The sequence below is a fragment of the Monodelphis domestica genome, chromosome 2 (assembly GCF_027887165.1).
Source record: "Monodelphis domestica isolate mMonDom1 chromosome 2, mMonDom1.pri, whole genome shotgun sequence".
In the NCBI taxonomy this organism is placed as follows: Eukaryota; Metazoa; Chordata; class Mammalia; order Didelphimorphia; family Didelphidae; genus Monodelphis; species Monodelphis domestica.
The window spans coordinates 167,302,388-167,328,813 of record NC_077228.1 but is presented as its reverse complement, the minus strand read 5'-3'; the positions used below and the strand labels follow the sequence as shown (position 1 = coordinate 167,328,813).

Sequence of the window (26,426 nt, the reverse complement as noted above, 5' to 3'; positions counted from 1 at the left end):
CTCAGCTCACATCACTTAGATAACTCCTGCAATGATCATCACCTTCGCTCATCTCAAATGAAGACTTGATCTTTCTCTTTGCCAAGACAAACCAACATACTTATATGTGACTGAATTCCAATTTTCCTTCTGTAGTAGATTACTCCCACTATCATTCTTACTCTATTATATTTTACTTCTTCTTCCCCACTTGCTTTTTCCTTAATGCTTACTAATATGACCAAGTCTCTTCCATCCTCAAAAATAGTCATTTGATTCATCTGTCTCTGTTAGATAGCATTCTTAATCTCAATTTCCTTTTATGGCTAAACTGCTTGAAAAGACTGCCTACAATAGATACCTCGATTTCTTTCCTCATATTCTTTCCCCAACTTCTGTAACATTAATTATTACGTCAATGGTGATTAGTGAAAACTACTTATCCATCCTGGATGGATATTATTTACTTATTCTATCTTCTGACCTCCTGTTTCACATCTCTGCCCATTAGGCATTTCAAGTTAGACTTCCTATAGATATCTTAAGCTTAACAAGTCCCATATTGAACTTTTTAGCTTCCCCCTACCCCAAATTGTTACCTCCATCCTCTCAGTTACCCAGATTCACAACTTGTGCTATCATCAACTTTTCACTCTTTCACTCTCTTTCAATCCCACTATCCCATTTGTTGCTAAGCCCTATTAATTTTACCTTTATAACATTGCTTCTCTCTCTCTCTCTCTCTCTCTCTCTCTCTCTCTCTCTCTCTCTCTCTCTCTCTCTCTCTCTCTCTCTCTCTCTCTCTCTCTCTCTCTCTCTCTCTCTCTTCTCCATATATATCCTCTTCTCTTTCTGGTAGGTCCTCATTACCTTGTGTCTGGAGAATTATTATAGCAGTGAACTATTCATTCCACTTTCTTCAAATCTTTTCTCATTCCAATCTTTCCTTCCAGTAAGCTATCAAATTAATCTTTCTATAGCAAACATCTGATCATGCCACACTCTATTCAGAAAATTCCCTTAAGGATCAAATATAAATTTTTCTATTTGTTAGCCCAAAGCCTTCATAATCTTTCCCTTTCCACCTTTTTTTTTTATACATTACATATGTCTATATACTCTGCAATGCAGTGACACTGATCCTTGCTATTTCTTCTACAAGATACTCTACCTCCCAGCTTATTGAATTTTGACATACTGTTCTCCACATATAGAATTATCCTTCACATCATTTCTGCTTCTTGGATTCTGTGGTTTCCTTCATGTCTCAGCTAAAACTTTACCTTAAAAATATCTATTCTAAAACCTCTTAATAATATTCCTTTTCCTTTGTCAATTATCTCCAATTTATCCTGCATTTATTTAGTTTGTACATAGTTATTAGTGTGTTATCTCTCCCATTAAGCTGTGAGCTCCCTGAGAGCAGCTATTGTCATTTGTTATTGAGTTATGAGTTACTGATCAACTGATTAAGCTTTTTTAATCTTTAACAAACTTGAAATATTATTTTCACTAATTAATTAGATTAAGCCCCCATACTAGTTCATTGAAAGCCAATCATTTAATTAACTAGAGAAGCTTCCTTCCTAATAGTATGTTCTTTTATTTCTCTAGAATTATGTAATGAACAAATATAATTGATTATAAATATGAATGCATATATATATTATATTTTGACTTTGACAAAAATCATTAAGAGAGATACCTCAAATCCCCAACCTAATAGTAAACGACTTCTCTTCATTTATTTGGAAACATCATTTCACACAATTTAGTTATCTCTGAATATTAATTCTAGTCTTTAAAAATATTCTTTATATTTTCCCTCAAAATCATTATTTGACTTCTTAGGAAATAAGCTAAATTTTAAAATTTCTCTTCAGTAATCACAGGGAAAAAATCTTTCCACCATATCTGCCAGTTCTTCATATAATTTTTGTTTTTTGAATCCCTTACCTTCCATCTTAGATTCAATAGTTTGTTCTGGTTCTAAGGCAGAAGATCAGTAAGGGCTAGAAAATGAGTGTTAAGGGACTTCCATAGGATTACACAGCTAGGAAGTGTCTGAGGCCAAATCTGAATGCAGGACATCCCATCTCTAGCTTTCCTCCCAATAAACTATTGTACACTTTTTAAGTTTCTTTATAACACGATAATGAAAGTAGTTCTTACAAGAACTTACAAGAACAAGAACTTTGCTTTCTTCATACTGGTCTTCCCCATAGATTCTTCATAGCTTATCATGGATAATCGATAAAGCATGCCCCTCTTCCCTGAATATATAAAGAGAATCACTTCATCATGTCATTTTTAATTGAATTCAAACTATCGATACCAACTGCATGCCTCAATAGTCCACTTGATTCTATGCTCTTAAAGAGACAATAACAGTTTCTTTTTTCTTTTTTAACCCTAACCTGTTGTATTATTTCTAAGGCAGAAGATCAGTAAGGGCTAGGCAATGAAGCTCAAGTAACTTGCCGAGGGTCATGCAGCCTGGCTTTCAATCCACTGAGTCCTCTAACTACCCCCAGACAATAATAGTTTCTCTAGTCTCTGAAGAAGATACTTTTTGGAATTACATGTATATTTATGTATGCACACACATACACACAATATATTTATATACATGTATAAGTTCACATAAGCATATACAAATAACACACATATGTTTATATGCATATACTTATTCCTATACATTCCTAGCCACAACATAGAAGATAATAAAATGAGGTAATAAAGAGTATTTATGCAGATAGTCGGATGTACTGTCTGTTGATTTAGATATAATTTTACTTTGTAATTTCAACCAATGTTATGTTTTATGTGTAATAGATAATATATATTATAGAAACATATTTTTGTGTATTTAGGAATAAAATGAATTGTATATTGTCCTATACAATGTGGATGTGATTATTTTTTATATTTCTTTGATATATATCTTTTTCATGTGTGTTTGTATGTATACATATATTGTGTCATGGATTTATTATTATATTCTTTTTATTATTGCTAATGATACATTTTTCTCTTTGCAAATAAAAAAAAGTTTATATGCATTATGTTCTGTCTGTTTTTGTTATTGAGGCAGCCTGTCAATTGGTATTCTCCAGTGTGACATTGATTTTTTTTTATCAATATGAATATGATATACTATGAATGATCATTTTTGAAGATTGAGAAATTTTGGCTGGGGGAAGAAGAAAAGCAACAGCAGAGTAAACTTCATGGTTGTCACAGAATCTGAGATGTGAACAAATGGGGAAATGATCCAGGACAAGGCAGAGAAGGCTAAGGGGTGGTGTGGTCATTACTAGTATGCACCAAGAAAGCATATAGCAGACCTCCTTTGCAGGACATATATGGGATGTTTGGTATTTCATGTTTAAGATTTTAGAGCATGGCTCCACTTGATGGGTGAGTAAATGTTACTATAACAGAACTACTCTGAGTGGAGTATTGAAGCTCAGTGCTCATATGACTTTTGGGCTTAAAGGAAGAAGGGAGACCAGAATAAGAAATATCTCAGAGGCTATAAATGTAGGCTTGCTTCTCTTTCTCCTTGTCTGAATTGTATCTCTTTGATCCCTCATAATTAATTCCTCTTTGAGAGTGGAGATAGGTAAAGGGGGAAGGTGTGAGGGTGACAGAGACCAACCACTCAAGGACATCTATATTTATTCTTGAAAATAAGAAAACAGCAATTTAGGAATAAGAAAATATTAAGTAGGGGATTTGTTTGTTTGTTTGCTTGTAGAATTGAACTTTCCTGTCAACTATAAGATCCTTAATGAACCCACACAGAACTATGGAAAAGAAACCAGAAAATTCTCTCTATGAATGATCTGATTTCTTCCACTTGGGCATAGACCTTCAAAGTCCTTGTCTCAGATCTGGTAATCTTTGTTGGATTTTATTATACAATTTGGGTGGAAGGACCTGTGTGAAACGTAGTGTAATAATGTGAAACGTAGTGTAATAATTTTGTTACCATGACACCTCTAGGGTCATGGTAACAAAATTACTAATATAGGCATTAGGACCAGAGTTGAGAGAAAAACAAGTTTATTAATAATGCTCCTTGGGATAAGAGTTTGGAGGAATGCCTGTGGAGAGGAGACTAAAGGGACCCCACACAAGGAAGTAAGGTGAGGCTAGTAGAATGTAGGTCCATCTGAAATGATCTGGGCTTCATTTATTTAGGCAATATGACCTGGGGTGTATGGAGGCACTACTAGAGCATATGGAAAGTGGAAACTCTAATTAGAATGCCAGTTGGGAATCTCTAGAATAGATTAAGCAAAAACTAACATAGGACACTAATGCCAATGATCCCTAACTCTTGTATTTGAACTGAGACCTGAGGCATGGTCTTGGAAGTTCTTTATTTGGGATAGAAGATGAAGACACTTTTAAGGGTGTGGAACATTACTCCTGACCAAGGGGAATGGAATAGCAAAAGTCATACCTGAGAACTGGTATGTTAATTTTATTTTAGATCTTCTCTGAGCAATAATCTGCTTTTCCAGAGTCACTGGGGAAAGATGTTATGTGGTAGCAAGTACTGAAGAGGGGCATAAAATTCTTAAAAGAAAGTTAGAGGAGGCTGGCTGATAATGGGGCCAAGAATATAGACAGTCAGGAAGGGAAGAGATGTATAGGGAAATCAGGGAGCACAGCAATCCTTATTTTGTGTTCCTCTTAGAATCTCTTCTGCATCCAGAAGATACTATGTCATTTTTTTCTTCCTTCCATCTCAGACCTCCATCTTTCAGGCAAGTTGCCTTTTTAACCTCTTTTTTCAACTATGCCTTCTCTCCCTGCCCCTTTTCCTCCAAACTGCCTGCATGCCTATATTGCCCTCATTTCTCTGTATAAAATAATCTCTCATTCTCTATCAAGGCCACACTTTCCTCTTTTACCCTTCTCCCACCCACCAATAAAAATCCATATCTTATTTCTAGGAGATGACTTTTTCACAATCCTTGGTCTAAAATGCATTAGTTAATCATTTCATCCCTCCTGCCCACCTACCTTATTGTATCCAAATCCCACAATGAGGAAATCATAGAAATCCAAGGTATATTTTTTTAAAAAAGGAAAGAGACAATGAAGATGATGGTGAAGTGGGTTAACATCATGTCTATGTTTCCTACTAGAAAGTTGTGCTCTTCTTGGACCTCACTTCCATATCTCATTCAGGAAATGGGTCTGTCCACAAAGTCAATGTCAAGGATGAAGAGCCAGAGTAGTGATGAGGAAAGGGAACCTAGTGGGCCAAGGAAGTTCATAGTAGTGATTTTGACCACTTAGTTGTTCAGCCTGGAGGAAGATGGACTTAACTTTCTGTGAGCACAGAGCCTATGAAGAATGAGCTCACTAAATATGTACCTGTGGTCCATGGTTCTGTTGTGAGAAGGTGGGACTGGGAATGGGAAAAACCTAATTTATATCCTTGTTCCACAATTGTCTAATAATCCAGGTTTTGGCAAATCACTTAAATTCTCTGTGCCTCAATAACTTTATCTGTAAAATAGGCATCCTAGCATCATAGAAACAAGGAATAATTATTTTAGAGTTCTGTGGGAATTCAGGAACCAATAGTCTGTTTTTGGGAGGTGATCTAGAAGAGTTACTGGAAGTCTGAATAGGTGCAGATTTTTAAAAAAGCAAGTTCTAGCTGCCAAAAATTTGACTAAAAAATTAAAATGACATGGTAAGAGCCTTTTGGTCAATCAACAGTGACCATATGATAATGATAGCTATCATTTATATAGCACATAGAAGTTTTCAAATCATTTTGCATTTTGGCTCATTTACTCTTCACAAAAATGCTGGGAAGTAGGTCCTGATATTAACTCCATTTACCAGATGAGGAAACTCAGGCTAATTTAAGTAACTTGCCTAACTAGAAAGTGTCTGAGGCTGAATTTGAATTCAGATTTACCTGACTATAGGTTCCAGCACTCTACTCACTTGCCCACCTAGCTATCTTTAAATTTTTTAAAATTATTTTTTATTTATTTTAAATTAAATTAAATTTAAAAAATTCCATGGTTACCTGATTCTTGTCATCTGCCTCTCTTCCCTTTCCCCTTCCAGAGTTGACAAGTAATTTCACTGTGTTATACTCCGATCCTATTTCCATATTATTCATTTTTGTAATAGGGTAATATTTTAAAACCAAGCCCCCAAATTATGTACCCATATAAACAAGTGATAAATCATATGTTTTCTTCTGTATTTCTACTCTACAAAATATTTCCCATTTAAAAAAATCTCTTTGGGATATAAACCCAGTAGTGCTATCAATGGATCAAAGGTCATGCATTCTTTTAAAGCTCTTTAGGTCCACCTAGCCATTGTGAATGATGGACCAGGGGTCTCATATCATCTAATAAACTGTTCAGCTATTCAAGAAATCAACAATAAACATTTATTAAGTCTTTCCCAAGTGCTAGCCACAATAATAATCTCCATGAGGGATAACAAGAAAGACCAAAACAAGAAAGTGATTAAAAAATCACTGTCCTTAAGGAAGTTGCAAATTTAAGGGGAAGATAACATATTTATAAGTTAAATATATATGTATATTATTCAAATATCCATATATGTATGCACATTTCCATATAACCATGCTTATGTCAATATGTTATTATATACATATATACACATACTCATACATATATACTCATACACACATATTTACCCCTCCAAGTTATACAGAATACAAGGAAGTTAAGCTTAGAGGTGAACCTCCTATGGAAACAGGCAATTGTAGTGTTGTAAAGGAAGCCAGAGATGTTGAAAGATGGAAGTGAGGAGAGCAATGCAGGCTTTGGGGAATAACCCGTGCGATGGTATGGTGATGAGAGATGGAGAAGGTCAGGTGAGTAATTTAAGAGAATACTGGAAAGATAAGGAAGGGATCTTGCTATGAAGAGCTTTAAATGTCCAATAGGTGATGGAAAGGAAGCCACTGGAGTTCATGAAATACTGGGACAAGGTGACATGGGCAGACCTGTGCTCTGGGCAACTTACTTTGGTGGTTGTGTGGTAGATGGATTGAAGAGGGAAGACACTTGAGGGAGAAAGACCAGTTAGAAGGCTGTTGAAATAGTCTAGGCATATAGTGCTGATGGCATGACAAGGGTGGTGGCTGTGTAAATATAGAGAAGGGCATAGAGAGGAGAGGTGTAGAGAAAGAAATTGTAAGATAAAGCTAGATAAGAGTTATAAGTGTATAGCACAGAATAATAATGATGGATAAAATGTATATGTCTTACTTTGTGTAGGCACAAGTGCTAGACAACTTCACAGTGATTTTATCTCATTTGATTTTTACTGCATGCAAAGCACAGTCTTGGATGTGATGAAAAAGAAGAAAAACAACATTGCTCTGCTCTCAGAGTTTTCAGTCTACTAGGGATGAAATGAAATGATATGTGCATACAAAGATATGATACAAGTTGTAGTGAAATGAGTCACAGAAAAATACAAAGTGTCCAAGGAAGGCAAGGGAGAAAACTTTCAGCTTAAGGGATCTAGGAAAGTTTTATGGAGAAAGTGCTGCCCTAGATGCTAATATTGAATTCAGAGAATCTAGCTTGGTGAGTGCACAAAAATGGAGAGAGGAAATGGAGGAAAAAAGAAAATTATGTATTCCTACATTATTTATTTACTATTATCATATTCAAATTTTAAAAGAAAGCAATATTATCTTATTAGAATAAGAATAATTTATTTGTTCCTGACCCTTTTCTATTTTCTTTTTTTGATTGTTTACTTAAGACATTAAAAAAAAAGAAACCCATGGATGCAGTTAGGTGCCTTAATAAATTGAGAGCCAGTATTTCCCATCTCCAGGTCTGGCTCTCAATTCACTAAGGCACCTAACTGCATCCTTGGGTTTCTTTTTTTTAATGTCTTAAGTAAACAATTAAAAAAAGAAAATAGAATATATATATATATATATATATATATATATATATAGAGAGAGAGAGAGAGAGAGACAGAAGGCAAACAAATATGTCAAAAATAGACAGTATAAACTGATGTTGAGTTCAGAAGGAAGGCAGTAAATTTAAGAAGGACTGAAAAAGGCTTCAAGCAGAAAGTTAGACTTTTGCTGAAACTTAATGGAAATCAAAGAAAGCAGTCCTCCTCTTAAAAATGTACAGATTATATGGCTATATAGTCCCTTCTTTAGCACCCTTCTCCTGTATAAAAACAGTAAAGATTAGACTGGCTAAGGGAGTGCTACCTGTGAGTCTTTTGAAAAGAGAAAGGTGGAATAATTGGGAAAAAATGCATCCAGGTTGATGTCAGCTGGAAGCATGAGTCTTCAATTCACTAGACTCAGAGAAAGCAACAATTGGAGTCATTTGGGATGAGTACAGGTCCCTGGCAAAAACCAGTTAGCACAAGGCTTGAGCAGAAAGCAGAATGTAACATTTCTTCCTCCCTGTCCTTTTCACTAAATTGTAGTGCTTCAGTTTGCATTGTTTCTAGTTTTTCACTTCTACAAAATGAATAGATAATTTATGAAATAGGGTCAGGCATGTCCAGTTCTTTGGGTACTTGCCAGGAAAGATCACAAGTGGGAATGAGAAATGGGGTGGCAATCACACTTTAATTAAACCCAGAAGGTGTGGGGGCAAAAAGCCCAGAAAAAGCAGAGATAAGAGGTGAAAAATGAAATAGAGGACAAGGTGGCATGAGGATAGGGCATGGGGTGATGAAGGAAGGTGGTATTTTGAAGAGGATAGCCAAGTGAGGAGAGGCAGAGGATATAATTCAGTAACCAGGGGTTAGAATTGTGGTCACTAACTAGGCAGCATGGATCTAATGGTCATGGAAGAGTGCTGGAGAGGGGTGGGCAGGAGATAGAGTTCTCATTTTTATAGGGGGTGCTTTTTTTTGAAAATAATCCAATCACTCTCTGCCACCTTGGGATCAGTTTATTAACATATCCAAATCATGTCAAAGATATCAGTAAAACTTTAGAGGCATTTGCAAATAACTCAATTCTCAAACCTTTTTTTTTTTTTGATATTATGCTGGTCTGGAACTGTGAAGGTCTGGACTGGGTCTAGAATTTATATTTCATAGGACCAGAACTTTGACCAATAGCAACCAGATGGTTTCCCCTGATTTGGCACACATTACCAGAATATGCATTTTAATTTATTCATTATACAACTTGTAAATTATGCTGCTTTGATCTTTGTGACAGTTTGTAGGTAACTTCCATTTTCCTTTTTGCAGTCTTATTTTCTGCTATTGCTTCTTTATATTGGTTATTTATAAACTTCTAACACTGACTAAAAAAGGAAGAGGGGGTTGGAGGAACAGAATAAGACACTTTTAACACAAATAATATTTTATACATAAAGGTTTTTTCTTTTCAATAACCTTCCAGTGAAGTTCTCTGATGCTTCCTTTAGCATGGAAGTGACTCTGGGTTCTTGAAAGCTCTGTTGGGGCAATGTAAATTCAGATTATGGGCTACGTGATGGATTGTATGTCTATCATCAGAAGTAGATCCTACTTAACTTTTGAAAAACTCATCAATATGGCCATTTTAAAAGACCATTTATAATTATAATCTTTACCTGTCCAGCGAATATTCACATTTAAAAAATTGTTGAAACTTCAAGTTTCAACATTTTAAGATCCTTTCAATATAGCCCTGATCTTAGGACCACTACCTCATAACATTTCATTATTTTTTAACTTATCATGTAAAAGGAAATTCTCAGTAAATAAGGACTTCATTAGGAGCAAAAAGAATAAGGAGGTTATAGTCTTTATTTATTGCCCTGGTCAGGCCTCATCTGAACTACTTTATTCATTTGAAGCACTGTAATTAAGAAAGAACATTGATCAGTTGGAGAATATCAAGAGATGTACTAGTGGTGATGGACATCACAGTATCATGAAGGACCTTGAGTCCATGCCATATGAAGACTGGCTGAAGGAACTGTGTAGAAGTACTTTAGATCAGTAAAGACTCACAGGGGACATGATACCTATGCAAATATCTGAAAAATTGTCATGGAAAAGAGATTATATTTGCTCCATATGTCCCCACAAAGGCAAGTGTAGATTTGATGTCAAGGGCATTTTGTCAACACATAGAGCTGTTTTAAAGAGAAATGGAGTGCTTTTGTGGATAGTGATTTCCTTCTCTTTGCAGATAGACCTTCAAACAGAAGCTAGAGGACTACATGATCAGGTTTATTATTATATCATATTATATTATATCATATTATATTATATCATATTATACCATATTATATTATATCATATTATATTATATTATATCATATTATATTATATCATATTATATCATATCATATCATATCATATTATATTATATTACATTACATTATATGATATGATATGATATGATATTATAATTATATATAATTATAATATCATATCATATCATATCATATAATGTAATGTAATATAATATAATATGATATGATATGATATGATATAATATGATATAATAATAAACCTGATCATGTTATATTATATATGATGTATAATATATATAATTATAATATAAAATATTATAATAATATTATTATATTATTGGAGAGGATTCCTTTTACAGGTGACTGCGGAGTTCCCATTCGACTTTAAAACTCTATGGTTATATAAATTGATGTTCCAAAGAGATATAACATCCCCTTTCTTATGTAAAATGGTATTGGTCCCCTCACAGTACCATCAATACTGTGGTTTTTCCTTTGTAGCCCTTTTCTTTTGTAACTAAGGTAGATATGAGAGTGTTTTCATTGTCAGTTATCACACTGCTTTTTCTTTTTTGATTTTTTATATCTTCCAAGGTTTCATGTGTTTTTATTGCTCTTTATCCTCTTTATTCTTCTCTTTTTTCCCTTTCCTTTAAAAATCAAATTGTTCCTTTAGTTCTAGACTTATATTTATTTAATTTATTTTTTCTCTTTTTTGCCTCTTTTTCCCAACCTCTATTGTTTAAAAAAATTGGTCCTGTTCTTGAGATAACAAATCACAGATTTTTATTATTTATTGTAGAAAGATGTGGATTGGAATATTATTGGAATGATGGATATGGCAAGATGTTTTAGTTAATAAGCTATATTCTCCCATACTAGAAAAAGGTTTAACACATGAAAGAATTATTATTTATTATAACATTCTTTAAAAATCTTTTTGAGTTTCAAATTTTTTCACTCTCTCCAATTCCTCCCACATTCATTGAGAAGGCAAACAGTATGAAATAATGTAAAATATATTTCCATTTTTTCTCCTGAAGGATTTTACTCAGACTTTCTGGCTAAGTTATTCTTGGTCATAATCCTAGTTACTTTGCCAGAATATCATATTCTATTTCCTCTGCTCCTTTAATGTGGAAGCTGCTAAATATTGGGTAATCCTCATGTAGCTCTATTATATTTGAATGGATTCTTTCTGACTCCTTGCATTATTTTGGGATCTCTGAATTTTGGTTCATGGACATTTTTATTTCAGGATCTTTCAGGAGGCAATATATAGAGAGCATATCAATTTCTATTTTGCACTCTGGCTTTAAGATGTTGGGAGCAGTTTTCATTAACAATTTATTGAAATATGATGTCTAGGCTCTTTCTTTGAAAAACATATCGGCTTCTATCTTAGAATTGATATATCAATTCCAAGGCAGAAGAATAGTAAGGGCTAGGCAACTGGGGTTGAGTGACTTGCCTAAGTTGACACTGTTAGGAAGTATCTGAGGCTAAATTTGAACCTCAAACTGCCTATCTATAAGCCTAACTTTCTATCTACTGAGCCACCTAGCTTTTCCTAGGTTCTTTCTTTTATCATGTTAAGACAGTTCAGTAATTCTTAGATTATCTCACTTCAATCATTTCACTTCCATGTCAGGTTTTTTTCTGATGAGATATTTCATATTTTTTTAATTGTTTTCTGAAATCTCATGGAATCATTAGCTCTATTTGCCCAATTCAGAATTTCATGTAATCATTTTCTTTAAATGCTTTTATCTTTTCCTAATTGGTCTATTCTTTTTCTTTTTTTCTAATTTGTATAGTCTTCTTAAGAAAATTTTTTCTTCAGTGAATTGTTATTCCTCTTTTACTATTCAGATAATTCTGATTTTTTGGAAGTATTATTTTCTTCAATATTTTTTGTATGCTTCCTTGTATAAGAGGTTAACTCTCTTTTCATTATTTTTTTGCATCACTTTCATTTCTTTTCCCAATTTTTCCTTCACTCTTTATCTCTTTTTTTAACTCTTCTAGGAATTCTTGTTGGATTTGTGTTTATTTTGATTTTTATTTAAGACTTTTATTAAAAGCTTTATAGATGTTTTCACACATTATCTTCTGAGTTTGTTTTTGTCTTTTCTGACAGTGTAACAAAATTTGGAACCATGACCAGGGCTTCTGTTCTTCTGTGACCAATCTCAATCATTCCTTACTACCCTGGAATTATGACCCAGAACTGCTTATGGGTAATAAAGTAGCCAAATCCTGACAGATCCTGTATCTACTGCCAGTAAAGTCCCCTGAAAACTCTTTCTGACCAGTTCTCTGACTTCCTTTACTACTCTGGGGTGAGAGCTCCTGAAGGTACTATTTAAAAATTGAATTAAAAACTAGGCTATTACTGCTGCCCAGTTTAGGCATTCTCACCTGTATGCTCTGGGCAGGCTCTCATCCTATGTCACAGATCTTTCATACTGATTCCTAAGTTGTCTTGGGCTATAAAAATGTCTCACTTCAATCTTTTGTTGGCTTTTCTCCTTCAAAATTCAATTTAAAAAATCCCTGCCTTCTGTTATAGTATCAATGGTAAAACATAAGACTAGCAAGGATTAAATAATTAGGCTTAAGTGACTTGAACAGGGTCATATAGCTTGAAGTGTTTGATGCCAGATCTGAACTGATTTTTTTTTCAATTGCAGACCATTGTGTGATCTAGCTGCCCCTCAAAATTCAAATTAAAGTGATATTTTAAAATTGGTTGAGAGGGAATTTTGGGAAATTTTAGTTGGGTTGCTGTCAACTCTGTCATCTTAGCTTTATCTCCTTTTTTCTCTTTTCAGTTGGAATTATTTCTTTGGGTAATTTAGCCAGGTACCTTTTTTAATATCACTGTGGAAGGCCTTATGTTTAATAGTTAAATACATTTGAAAAGTTGCAATCGTTCTTAGGACATTAATACTTCAGAATAATCCAACTAATTACCTAAAAGAACTCATTAAGTACCCTCTCTTTCACGATGAATTCTTTGAGGTTCTTTGTTGTTTTTCAAATGTACAAACAGACGTGGAAATTGTCAGAAGAATCACTAATCAATTTAATGAGTTCTTAAATCATGTTGATGATATAGACTGTGAGACATTTCTAAGAGGCATATGAAGGATACCTCTCCAAGGAGGATAAAGATGTTTAGTAACATCTTATGTCAGAGTACAAATTTGAATAATTAATTGGCTGAGGCTCATTCAAGAAACTGCTTCTCTTGGTGGTCTATAAATTAAACTGAATCCAACTCTCTCTCTGTCTCTGTCTGTCTGTCTGTCTCACTTTGTTTCTCTCTCTATTCCTGTCTCTCTCTCTATGCTTCTCTCTCTCTCTCTCTCTCTCTCTCTCTCTCTCTCTCTCTCTCTCTCTCTCTCTTCATTCTCTCTCTTGTAGAGTAGGGAAATGTCATGACTAAGAACTGATTTAGTGTTGTCATATTGTCAACTCTGTGAAAATGAATTAAATATGGGTGAGCCTGGAGTTAAGGAGATAAATTGGGGAATTATTGGAATAGTCCAGGAGGCAGATGTTGGGGTTCTGATCTAAGATACTAGCTGCGTGAGAAGGAAAATGATTGATAAGAGATATGTTGTGGAGTCAGATTTGACAGAAATTAATACTCAGTTCAACTCTTAGAGTTAAAGATGACTCCAAGGTTGTAAACCTACATTACTGGAAGGATGGTGGTGCCCTCAACAACAAAAAGAGAAATTAGAATAAGCTATTCCTCTTTCATAAACATAGACAGATGGAAAGAGTAACCATTAGCTTAAACACATAATTCTTTTTGTGTAATTTCACTTTGGTAAGAATTATATTTGCTATTATAAACACTAAAGTGCCTGTTTAGTAGTAGTCAAAAATAATGAAAACCTTAACTAGGTAGGTGGTACTAGGAATGGAAGGGGGCATTAGCTACATAATGACACTTTTGGTGGCCACTTCTCCATCATTTACTTATTCATCCTCCCAATCAATGAATAAAGTTTTGAACTATTTGGAGAGACTTGGCCAAAGGGGATATGGGCAATAAGAAAATAGAATGCAGTTCCTGCTCTCAAAGGATTAACCATCTGGTTAAAAAGGTAAGATATACCCAAAAAGTGATGGGAAAATATATGTCCTGAGAATGGAAATATACACATATACACATACATATATATGTACATATATGACTAAGGATGATAAGTAAGTAAATAGGTTGTATAAATTTTGTCAGTTGTATAGATTTTGTCGAGGGGGTTGAGTTTTTAGCAACATTTGGAGAGTTTGGACTCTTGCTGGTAGAAACTATGGTAGACCATCCCAGGTTATGGAGGTGGTATGAAGATATGCTGTCTATAAATGCTAGTATTGTGCTGATTTGGAGTCAGAGGACATGAGTTCAAATCCTAGCTCTGCCGTTTCCTATCTGTGCAACCTTGGGAAGTTATATCACCTCCCTTAGCCTCAGTTCCTCATCTGTAAAATAAAGGGGTTGGATCTGGCAGTCTCTGAAGTTTCTAACCTCTATCTTGACAAGGAAGGTGTCTTGACATCTAGGTGGCAGATGTGATTGGCTCAGTTCTCATACAGTTGCCAGGCTAAGATGAGTGGGATCACCACAGGTTGTGTTCACTCTAGCTGAAGAACATATGCAGGGATAGGGGGGAGAAAAGATTTATTTGTCATGGTTACCAAACCCAGAAATATTTCCTGTAATATTAGGTTGGGTTGGAGCCAATAAGGTGATATTCTTCTTTCTTTCCTTTGCTACCAGTATGCTTCCTTTGACTTTGTAAGTATGGGTTACAGTGAGGATCATATTCAAATCTGAAAAGCCTCAAATTTCAAACTGAGACTATTTATTCCTAATAATAGCATTGACACCAGAGGAGGTAGATAAAATAAAAGAAAACCGTTCATGTAGGTCTTTGATTTCCAAAACTGAATGAGATTAACTGCATGGAGGATCTTAATGATGGTACAGAAACTGGCTGCCCATTTAAATAATGTTCAAAGAACTGCTGATTCAAGTGATAATAAGAGTCATAGTCTAGGTCAATTCATTTGTAGCTAGAATACATCTGTAACTTTTCATTGCTTCTTCTCCCAAGCCCATCCTGTAAACAATTCAGGGTTGATCCAATTATATTCTCACTTATCATTCAGAATGAATATCCCCTGCTCCCTAGGTCTACAGAACTGAACATTCTTCCCTCTTCTTTTTTTTTTTTTAGAACATCCCAACAAGATGATTCCTTCAGCCAATCTTACTATGGTTACTGAGTTCCTGTTGCTGGGCTTCTCTAACCTCCAGGAAAAGCAGCTTATGCTTTTCCCAGTGTTCCTCTGCCTCTATCTGCTCATTCTAAGTGGGAACATAACCACAGTGACTGCTATCCGCCTGGAACACAGGCTCCACACCCCAATGTATTACTTCCTGAGTGTCCTTTCTCTCTCTGAGACTTGCTATACCTTTGACATCCTGCCCAAGATGCTCCTCAACCTCCTCTCTGTGCTGAGGACCATCTCCTTCATTGGTTGTGCTGTCCAGATGTTCTTCTTTGTTGGCTTTGCTGTCAACAACTGCCTATTGCTTATGGTGATGGGTTATGACCGCTATGTTGCTATTTGCCACCCTCTGCGCTACCCAATCCTCATGAGCTGGCGTGTATGTGGGCAGCTGACAGTCTCTTGTGGAATTGCAGGTGTCATTATTGCACTAATTATGATTAACATGGTCTTTAGTCTCCCCTTTTGCAATTCCAACAAAGTCAACCACTACTTCTGTGACATCTCACCTGTCATTCGGCTTGCCTGCACAGACTCAGAGACCCGTGAGTTTGTGAATTTCATCTGTGGAGTCCTTGTGCTCGTGGTCCCCTTCTCCTTCATCTGCATTTCTTACCTCTACATCCTGAGAACTATCCTGAAAATCCCCTCAACTGAGGGGAAGAAGAAGGCTTTTTCTACCTGTGCTTCTCATCTTACTGTGGTCCTCATCCACTATGGTTGTGCCTCCTTCATCTACCTGAGACCCACAGCCAGCTACATCTCTGACAAGGACTTGTTGGTTACACTGACATATACTATCCTCACACCTCTGTTGAATCCCATAGTGTATAGCCTAAGGAATAAGGATGTACAACTAGCCATCAGGAAAGTGTTATCCAGGAAATTTTGCTGAAATTGGCTCAAATTGATAGGCCCCTTTGATATTTCAGCCTTAGTATTGAATAATTTCCCCAATTATACCTGTATTATGATTCTACCCTTTGCTGCTATTAACAAACATTAACTAAAATATTTTTTTTTCAATGTGGCTATGAGGACATGCTTCTTAGGCACCTTGAAGTCTAGATAATTTTTAAAAGATATTGGAGCCAGAGAGATTGGTCTTGACAGGGGCTGTGGGCCAAGATAAGGTCACCAAAAAGATTGTCTGGAATTGTGGAATAAGGCATTTCCCTGGAGACTTGGCTCAGGAAGGATGATGAATTAAACCTGAGATTAAACAGAATATCAGATGAAGCTCAACTGTGTTTCTGTCAGTGACACCATCATTCTCCCAGTATCTAGTCTCAGAAGTACCTTTGTCTCCATCTGTTTCTCTGCCACCCTTCTATAAGTCACCAAGACTTGTTTATTCATTTTTCACTGTCTTTTGAATGAATGATTCCTTTCTAAAACTATTCCTTTCTAAAACAATTCTAGCTCTCATCATGGCATGGTGGGAAAAGTATAAAAGTTTCTTGATTGGTTCCTAGGCTAATATTCTCTCTCATTCAATCATTCAGATAAATTTTGCTAAAATACCATTGTTATATCATTTGTTAAAAAAAACACCAATAGTTCTTCATGTTCTCTATGCCCATAGGATAAATCCCACGTTATGTTTTCTGTCACTGACATGATTCTGTAGTCCTTTCTTAATCTTTTTTTTGCAAGAATTGTTCACAATTATTTCCCTTTATGAAAGTTATTTTTTTAAATCACATTTATCCTTCCCTCCATTTAGTCTAGTCTAACCGAACACTATACTCACAATATGATTTGTATTTCTTGGTTCCCTGGCTATGCTCACAGCATTTTCGTCACTTGGAATGCCTTCTATTATTTTTTTCTGATTGTTCAAATCCTACTCATTAGAACCAGGAGAACATCATATACAGTCACAGTACTAATGCTGGAAGAATAATTTGTAACTAGAAAGTGAAAAGAAAATATGAAATACATAAAATATGAAAGAATAATTTATATCCTTATGATATCCTCTGAAATATGGGAGGATATGGAGGGGCTAGACAACTTGTGGACAGGATTTTTTCTTTAGATATAAAGAAAAGTAAATTAAACATATAGGAGATTTCTTTTGTATTCTACCTTCTTTTTCATTGTATATGGAAATGTTTATATTGTTCGATTTTGTAAATATTTGAAATAATAAAAAATAATAAAATTTGGAAAAAATCCTACTCATTTTTCAATGTCCATTTAAAATCCCACTATTTTATCTATGAGAAAAGAACATTATCCACATTTGGAGGAAAAAACTGTGGGAGTAGAAACACAGAAGAAAAACAACTGCTTGATTACATGGGTCGAGGGGATATGATTGGGGATAAAAATTAAATGAACATCCTAGTGCAACCATCAACAACATGGAAATAAGTTTTGATCAAGGACACATGTAAAATCCAGTGGAATTGCCAGCTATAGGAAGGGTGGGGGGAGGGAAGGGAGGGAAGGAATATGATTCTTGTAACCAAGGAATAATGTTCTAAATTGACTAAATAAATAAATTAATTAACTAAAAAAAAATAAAACCCCACTATTATATTGAAGCCTCTCCGAATGTTTTGTTATACAGAGATCAAGTTTTACTTTCTGAAAGAAGTCTAATCACTGACTCCTGCCTTCTTATTACTTCTACATTCCTGATTGATATCCCAGGGGATGACATATAAACAGTTACCAGAAGTTTTAATCTCGGAGTCTATCTAGAAAGATAAAAATTGTGTTTAATGCCTTGGTCCTTTGTAATTTGCTTAATCATAAAGGATAACTCGGCCAAAGCCTGGCTTCATCTCTGTCAAAGATGTCAGTGTGGATTTTTCATATGTATACAAATTATGTATACATGTATTATATATCAGGTACATATGTTATATACATATATTATAATACATATTCTATGTATATGTAATATATATACACATTTAAAGGTAGATATTTATATAGGTGTATTTTATATCTGTTTTTATTTGTATATTAGGCATGTGTGTGGATGTATACACACATGTATGTAGGAGTTTGATCCCTCCCCCGTCTCCTTACCTTGGTTTCCTAGGAAAGAAATGACATTGCATCATATGCCCTCAGTAGTTCATAGCCGTTGGTTGCCTAATGCCCAGTAACAGTGGATAGAGTGCTGTGTCTAGGATCAGGAAGGTCTAAGTTCAAATCCAATGCCAGACACTTATTATTTGTATCATCCTGGATATGAATGGTCCTTGTATGATCATTTAATATCTATTTGCTTTAGTTTCCTCAAATATTAAATAGGGATACTTAAAGCATCTAGATTGTTGTGTTATGAAAATAATAATTATGAAGTGTTTTCCATCATTCTTGGCAGGTAGTAGATAGCATATAAATGATTATTTCTTTTCCTCCTTCACAGGGTTGATGTGAAGGATCAAATGAGATTAAATTTATTAAGTATTTAGCACAATGTCTAGCACATAATAATCACTTAATAAAGGCTTATTCCCTTCCTTATTACCCATCTCTGCCCTAAGAGAACTCTACCCTGAGGCCATACTCTTAAGGATTTAATATATCTAATAATTTCTCAATGAACAACAAATTCCAATCCAAGCATACCTTTCTCATCTCAGTGATTCTGAACCTTCATTTGTCATTATTCAAATTTTGTTCTTCCACTCACTCACTCACTCACTCACTCACTCACTCACTCACTCACTATCTACTCCCTTATTCCTATTTCCCTCAAGCCTTCCATTCACTGTGAGCTCCCTTTTCTCTCATATTCTGATGTTTTCTGCAAGTATCACTAAATTCATTCTATTTCACATGAAAATATAGCTCTTCATTTTGCCAAGGCATGCCACCTACCTATATAAGTGGTTTCTAATCTGCCTCCTCCAACAGATACTGCCTGTATTATCTTAATATCTTAATTATCTTTAACTTCCTCTTCTCTCCTTGCTCCTTCCCTACTTCCTACATATATGACCAAGGTTCTCTCATCCTCAAAAATGGTCATTTGACCCATCCACCCCTACTAGGTATCTTTCTTAATCTCAAGATCCTTGATGGCTAAACTCTTTGAAAAGAATGCCTACAATTGATGCATCTATTTCCTCTCTGCATTCTGGAGTCTGATATCATCATTCAATTGAAATTATTCTAATAAAGTCAGTCAGTCAGTCAATAAACTACTATTTTCTAGGCACTTTGGTAAGTACTGGGGATATAAAGAATAGTAAAAGACAGTTCCTGCCTTTGAGAAGCTCAGACTAACAGGATAGATTACATATAAAGAACTATGTACAAACAAGCTTTATACATGATGAATTGAAGATAATACACAGAAAGAAGGGTATAAATTCAGGAGGGATTGGGAAGGGCTTCCTGTAGAAGCTGAGATGTCAGCTGAGACCTGAGGGGGGCCGGGGATGTCAGTAGGGAGAACATTCGATGAGTAAAGGACAGTCAGTAAAAATATTTGGCATTGGGAAATGGAGTGTTTTCCTTGAGGAAAGAGACCAGTGTCATGGGGTCACAGAAAATGTGATAAGTTGTGAAGTGTAAAAGACTGGAAAGGTAGAGGGAAGTAAGTTAAGAAAGGCTTTGAACACTTAAAAGTCCTTATATTTGATCCAGGAGGACCCATTGGAATTTAACGAGTAGCTGGTAACATGGTCAGACTTGTGCTTTAGGAAGATCCTTTTGATAATCCAATGAAAGATTGAAGTATTTGGAGAGACTTGTAGTGAAGAGACCAATCTTTTTTTTTTTCCAGTGGTCTAGGGCTGAGGTCCCACAATGGGATGGTAGCAGTGTCAGAAAAGAGAAGAGAGATATTTTTGAGAGATGTTACAAAGGTAAAATCAATAGGTCTTAGAAATCTCAGATTGGATACAGAGGAGGGTTAAAGAGAATGAAGAATCAAGGATCGCATAGTTGTCCAATCTAATTGTCTTTAGTTAGGATGCCTCCTTCCTGAACTTTTTACAAGCAACCTTTGACATTGTCTACTCACTTCAACTTCATATTATCTTCTCTTTAGATTTCTGTGACTTTATCCTGGTTGTCTTCCTCTATATCTGACCACTTCTTTTCCATATCCTTTGATGGATCTTCATTGAAGTCATATCTAGAGGACATATCATGTCCTCTAGTGCTGTCCTTAGCCCTCTTCTCTTATCCCTTTACTCTATTTCACTTGACAATCTCATCAGCTACCATGGCATCAACTTCTATGGTAATAAATCTCAAATCTTCTTATTCATCCTGAAGGTCTTGATCTCCAATTTCATATCTTCAACTGCCTGTTGGATATCTCAAGGCTGGATGTCTTATGAAAATCTCAAAATTAGCACATCCAGTGCTGACTTCATTAACTTTCTTCCCTAAAACCCTAATTCTTAACTTCTCCATTACTGTTAAGGGTACATATTATTCTCTCAGTTCCTCAAGCTCACAAAACAAATGTCATTCTCAACTTATCTGTCTATACCAATATCATGTCTGTTGCTACATCCTATTGATTTTACTTTTATTTAATTTCTTGAATATACCCACTTCTCTCTTCTGACTCTACTATTACCTAAATGGAGATCATTATCACTTCATGTCTAGATTATTACATTAGTAAGCTATGTGACCCCCTGGCTTCAAGTTTCTTCCCAGTCCATTCTATTCTTCCACTCAGTTGTCAAATTAATCTTTTTAAAGTAAATGTTTGACTATGTCACATAGTAACTCCCTTTTACTTCAAGGATCAAATATAAGAGATCCTATTTGGCCTTCATAATCTTTCCTCTTCCAACTTTTCTATTCTTCTTTCACTTTATACATTCTTTCACATTCTGCAGTCAAGTGACAATGTTCTTGCTATTCCTTACATGACACCCCATTTTCCCATTCCTTGCATTAAAAAAAATACTCTGTCTCAATTCTGACAGAAGAGTGGTAAGGATTCAACAATTGGAGTTTTGACTTTTCCAGGATTATACAGGTAGGAAGTGTCTGAGGCCAAATTTAAACCCAGGTCCTCCTGATTCCAGGCCTGTCACTCTACTGTGCTACCTAGTTGCCCAACTTCTTATATTTTAACTGATTGTATCTCATGTTTGGAATTTGCTCTCTTCATTTCTGCTTCCTGTATTTCTTGACTTCAAGTCTCAACTAAAATTTCACCTTAAAGAAACCTATTCTGGTTCCCCTCAATAATAGCACCTTCTTCCCCTTGTTAATTATCGCCACATTATCATATATATCTATATATATATGATTATACACACATATATACTTAATCATGCATATACATCTCTCTCTTTCTCTCTCTCTCTCTCTCTCTCTCTCTCTCTCTCTCTCTCTCTCTCTCTCTCTCTCTCTCTCTCTCTCTCTCTCTCCTTCTATTCATATTGCCTCACCCATTAGTATAACAATCGTCCAGTGATTGCTAGATAAATTTTCCTGTGGCTTATAACTTGAGAAGGAGAAGGGAGCCTGAGGGAAATGGATGCTAAATGAAGACTCAAAGACAAGTTAAAAGATATTGGGAGAGGCGCTATCTCCTTATAATGTCTTCCTTGGAAAATTAATTAAAGGAAAACATGAGAAATAAGAAAACATGTGGCAGTAAGAAGTCCTAGATAGAAAGCATGTGGGCTACAGTGTCGCTAGGACAAGTAAGAAGAAATTAGGAGAAAGAACTCTGAGGATGCAGGAATCAAGAAAGAGCAGCACCCCTCACTCCAGCATTTATTGTGGATTGAGAGGTGATCAATGATAACATAGCATAGGTCTTAACATTGGTTGAATAGATCAGAGGAGGTGGAGATTCACCTGACATGCGCTTTTCAAAGGAATGTGGTTTGACAAGGTGAGAACTAAGCCTTTGTGGTGGCTCAGGAATTCTGTTGAACTTTCTATACAAAGATCATTAACTGATCTGACCAAGTATCTGATAAATGAATATATATAATACAATATCAATACATCAACCATACTTCCCAGATGCCAACATGCCTGGTATGCTACAATTAGGCTGTGAGCTTCTTGGGAGAAAGGACTGCTTTTTGCTTCTCTTTGTGTCCCCGGGGGGAAAAAAATGGTTCTGTACATGATAGATTCTTAAGAAATACTTGATGACTCATTGCTTGACTGATTAGGTATTCTCACTGGCAAACCTGCAATATTATTTTCATTAATTAACTAAACTCCAACCCAAGTTTATTAAAAGTTAATTATTTAATTACTTGAGAAGTTTCCTTTCTTGTTATTTTAAAGCTTCTATTTCTCTAGAATTAAACATGAAAATAGACAAATAGATTACTAATTAACAAATAGAATTTATAATACAAATGTTCATATATTTATATTACTCTCAGAGACCATTCTATATAAAAATAGGTAACTTTTAAAATTCATTTGTAAAGATAGTTGCACACAGCTTAGTTAATTCCAATCACTAATAAGTCTCAAAAATGTTCTTTATAATGCCTCATTTCTTTTTAAAAATAAATTTATGTATTTAATTTAGAATATTTTTTCATGGTTACAGGATTGATGTTCTTTCCCTCCCTTCCCCTTTTCTCCCTCCTGGAATGATGAGCAATTCCACTGGGTTTTACATGTATCAATGTTCAAAATCTATTTTCAAATCATTAATATTTGCAGTAGAGTGATCATTTAGAGTCAACATCTCCAATCATATCCCCATTGAACCATGTGATCAATAATATGTTTTTCTTCTGTGTTTCTACTCCCACAGTTCTTTCTCTGGATGTGGGTAACTTTCTTTTTCATAAGTCACACATAAGTCCTGTATTGCTACTAGTAGAGAAGTCCATTACATTCGGTTGTGCCACAGTGTATCAGTCTCTGTGTATAAGGTTCTTCTGGTTCTGCTCCTTTCACTCTGCATCAATTCCTGGAGGTCGTTCCAGTTCACATGGAATTCCTCCAGTTCATTATTACTTTTGGCACAGTATTCCATCACTATCATATACCACAATTAGTTCAGCTATTCCCCAATTGATGGACACCCCCTCATTTTCCATTTTTTTTGCCACCACAAAGAATGCAGCTATAAATATTTTTGCACAAGTATTTTTCCTTATTATCTCTGTGGGGTATAAACCCAGCAGTGGTATGGCTGGATCAAAGGGCAGGCAGGCTTTTAAAGCCCTTTGGACATATTTCCAAATTACCTTCCAGAATGGTTGGATCAATTCAAAACTCCACCAGCAATGCATTAGTGTCTCAATTTTGCCAAACCCCCTCCATTTATTACTTTCCTTTGAATGTCATATTGTCCATTATTCTAGGTGTGAGGTGGTACCTCAGAATTGTTTTGATGTGCATTTCTTTAATTATGAGAGAGTTAGAACACTTTTTTCATGTGCTTATTGATAGTTTTGATTTCTTTATATGAAAACTGCCTATTCATGTCCCTTGCCCATTTATCAATTGGGGAATGGCTATAATACCTCATTTCTCAAATATAGAGAGAACTGAATCAAATGTATAAGAGTGCAAGTCATTACCCAATAGATAAATTATCAAAGGTTATGAACAAGCAGTTTTCAAATGAAGAAACAAAAGCTATCTATGGCAATATAAAAATGCTCTAAATCACTATTAAAGAAATGCAAATTAAAATGCTTTTGAAGTAACTTAATACCTCATACTATAAGATTAGCTAATATGACAGAAAAGGAAAGTGACAGATATTGGAGGAGATGAGAGAAAATTGGGAAACTAATATTTTTGGTAGAGTTATGAGCTGTTCAAATTATTCTGGCAGGCAATTTGGAACTATGGCTGAAGGGCTATAAAACTGTGCCTACCTTTTGTCCCAGCAATACAAGTACTAGGTCAATATTCTAAAGAGATAAAAATAAGGAAAATGACCTATATGTACAAAAATATTTATAGCAACTCTTTTGTGGTGGCAAAGAATTGGAAACTGAGGGATGCCCATCAGGTGGAGAATGGCTGAACAAGTTCTGGTATAGGACTGTGATAGATTATTATTGTTCTGTAAGAAATTATTTTGGGGAATGTCTTCAGAAAAACCTGGAAAAAAACCATGCAAAGAGAAGTGAACAGAACCAGGAAAAAATTATGCACAATAACAGCAGTATCATAGGATCAATTATGAATGCCTTAGCAATTCTCAGCAATACAATATTCTAAGCCAATTTGAAGGATTTATGATCAAAGATGCCTTTAACCTATAGAAAAAGAACTGATGGAGTCTGAATGCAGATCAAAGCATTCTTTTCTTTTTTTCAGTCTGTATTTTCTCTCACTTGACTAATATAGAAATGTTTTTCATGATTGCACAACATTATAATTAAATTCAGCTTCTTAGGAAATAAATTAATTTTTTCTTTGATTTCTTTTTTTTACTTTTCTTTGACTTCTCTTCAACGTTGACAGTCAAATAACATCTTTTCAAAATATACTGATTTTGTCAGCTCCTCTCCAACTTCTTATTGTACATTTTTCATAATGTTTATCACCACAGTAAAAGTAGTTCTGACAAGGAAAACATTTCTCCTTGCCTCCTTATCTTCTCCATATATTCCCTATATCTCATCATGGATAAGAGATAAAAAAAATTACACCTTCATCCTGACTCTATAAAGAGAAGGTCTTCATCATAAACCTTTTTTTCAACTGATTCTATATTATCAATACCAACTGTATTTCTTAAAATTCCTTTTGGCTTTATATTCTTATAAAGACAATGATTATTTTTATAATTTTTGAAATTCTATGGATAAAAATACATTCATATGTTATATGTACATGTGAACATGCATAATACCATATATATTTACCTTTATGAATACATTATATTCCTAGTCACGCTAAAGCTAGTTGGGGAGCTAAGATGATGTGCTAGAAGGGTTTGTTTATGTAGTATTTTATATATAATTTTAGTATTTATATATTTCATTGTAATTTCAGCCTATGAGGTTTTATGTATTTTTTATGAATTTCATGTTGTCCTAAACAATAGGTCATGGTTACTTTTAGATGTTTTATTGGTATATGTCTTTTTATGTATACATATATGCATATGTGGTGTCATGCATATATGAAATATTAATACGGCATTATGCTATTAATATAGTATTGCTATATTATTATTACCATTAGTATTTTTTCTCCTTTCATATACTATTCTGATGTTTATGTCTACTGTGTTCTAGCTACATTTTAGATATTAAGTTACTTATGCAGCCTGTCAAGTGGTATACTCCATTATTAAGACAATTTTTTTTATTAGTGGGAATTTACTATATATCATGAATGATTATTTTTGAGAACTAAACATTTTTGGATATGGGAAGAAATGCAAAAGTTGAATATATTGCATTCTTGCCTTAGGGTCTAAGGTGTGAACTAAGAAGGAAACCATCCAGGAGCAGGTGTTGCTGCAATTATCAACTAGTGAACACATGGTAAGTATACACCAGACCTACATCACAAGTCATGCAGGCCAGCCAATACTGACCAATAAACTCAAACTTCGATTTCACTAGAGATTCACTTTGAGGAATTCTTCCAAAGTGGTCTCCTGGATTGTTACTGCCTGGATACCCACAGTTGGAAGGCTTTGAGAAAGCAGTTAATAATGACTCAAGTTTTTAAGAAACAGCTTTATAAATCACCTTGTGATGGGGGGGGGGGACCTCATTATTATTTTATTATCTCCACTTTAAAGATGAAGAAACTGAATTTCCAAATCTCTCAGGACCTTGTATATTGCCACATAAGTGAACAAATGAAGTAGGACTTAAGCTCTGCTCTTTGGACTTAATGATCAGTGTTCTTCTCAGTGGTACAAATGAATAGAGGGTAACACTTTTCAGACTCCCATAGAATAAGGCA

General features: G+C 34.9%; 1 protein-coding gene across 1 annotated transcript; it reads left to right on the top strand.

Moving 5' to 3' along the window:
• The first annotated feature begins 15,511 nt into the window (after positions 1 to 15,511).
• On the top strand, positions 15,512 to 16,486 carry LOC100030486 (olfactory receptor 10R2-like). The gene has a single exon (XM_007481737.2). It carries the CDS (start codon positions 15,517 to 15,519, stop codon positions 16,450 to 16,452), a length of 936 nt encoding a protein of 311 aa, XP_007481799.1. The 5' UTR covers positions 15,512 to 15,516; the 3' UTR covers positions 16,453 to 16,486.
• The last annotated feature ends 9,940 nt before the right edge of the window (positions 16,487 to 26,426 follow it).

Excerpts from the sequence above, each read along its gene's own strand:
- LOC100030486 (XM_007481737.2), top strand. The coding sequence starts at position 15,517 with ATGATTCCTTCAGCCAATCTTACTATGGTTACTGAGTTCCTGTTGCTG.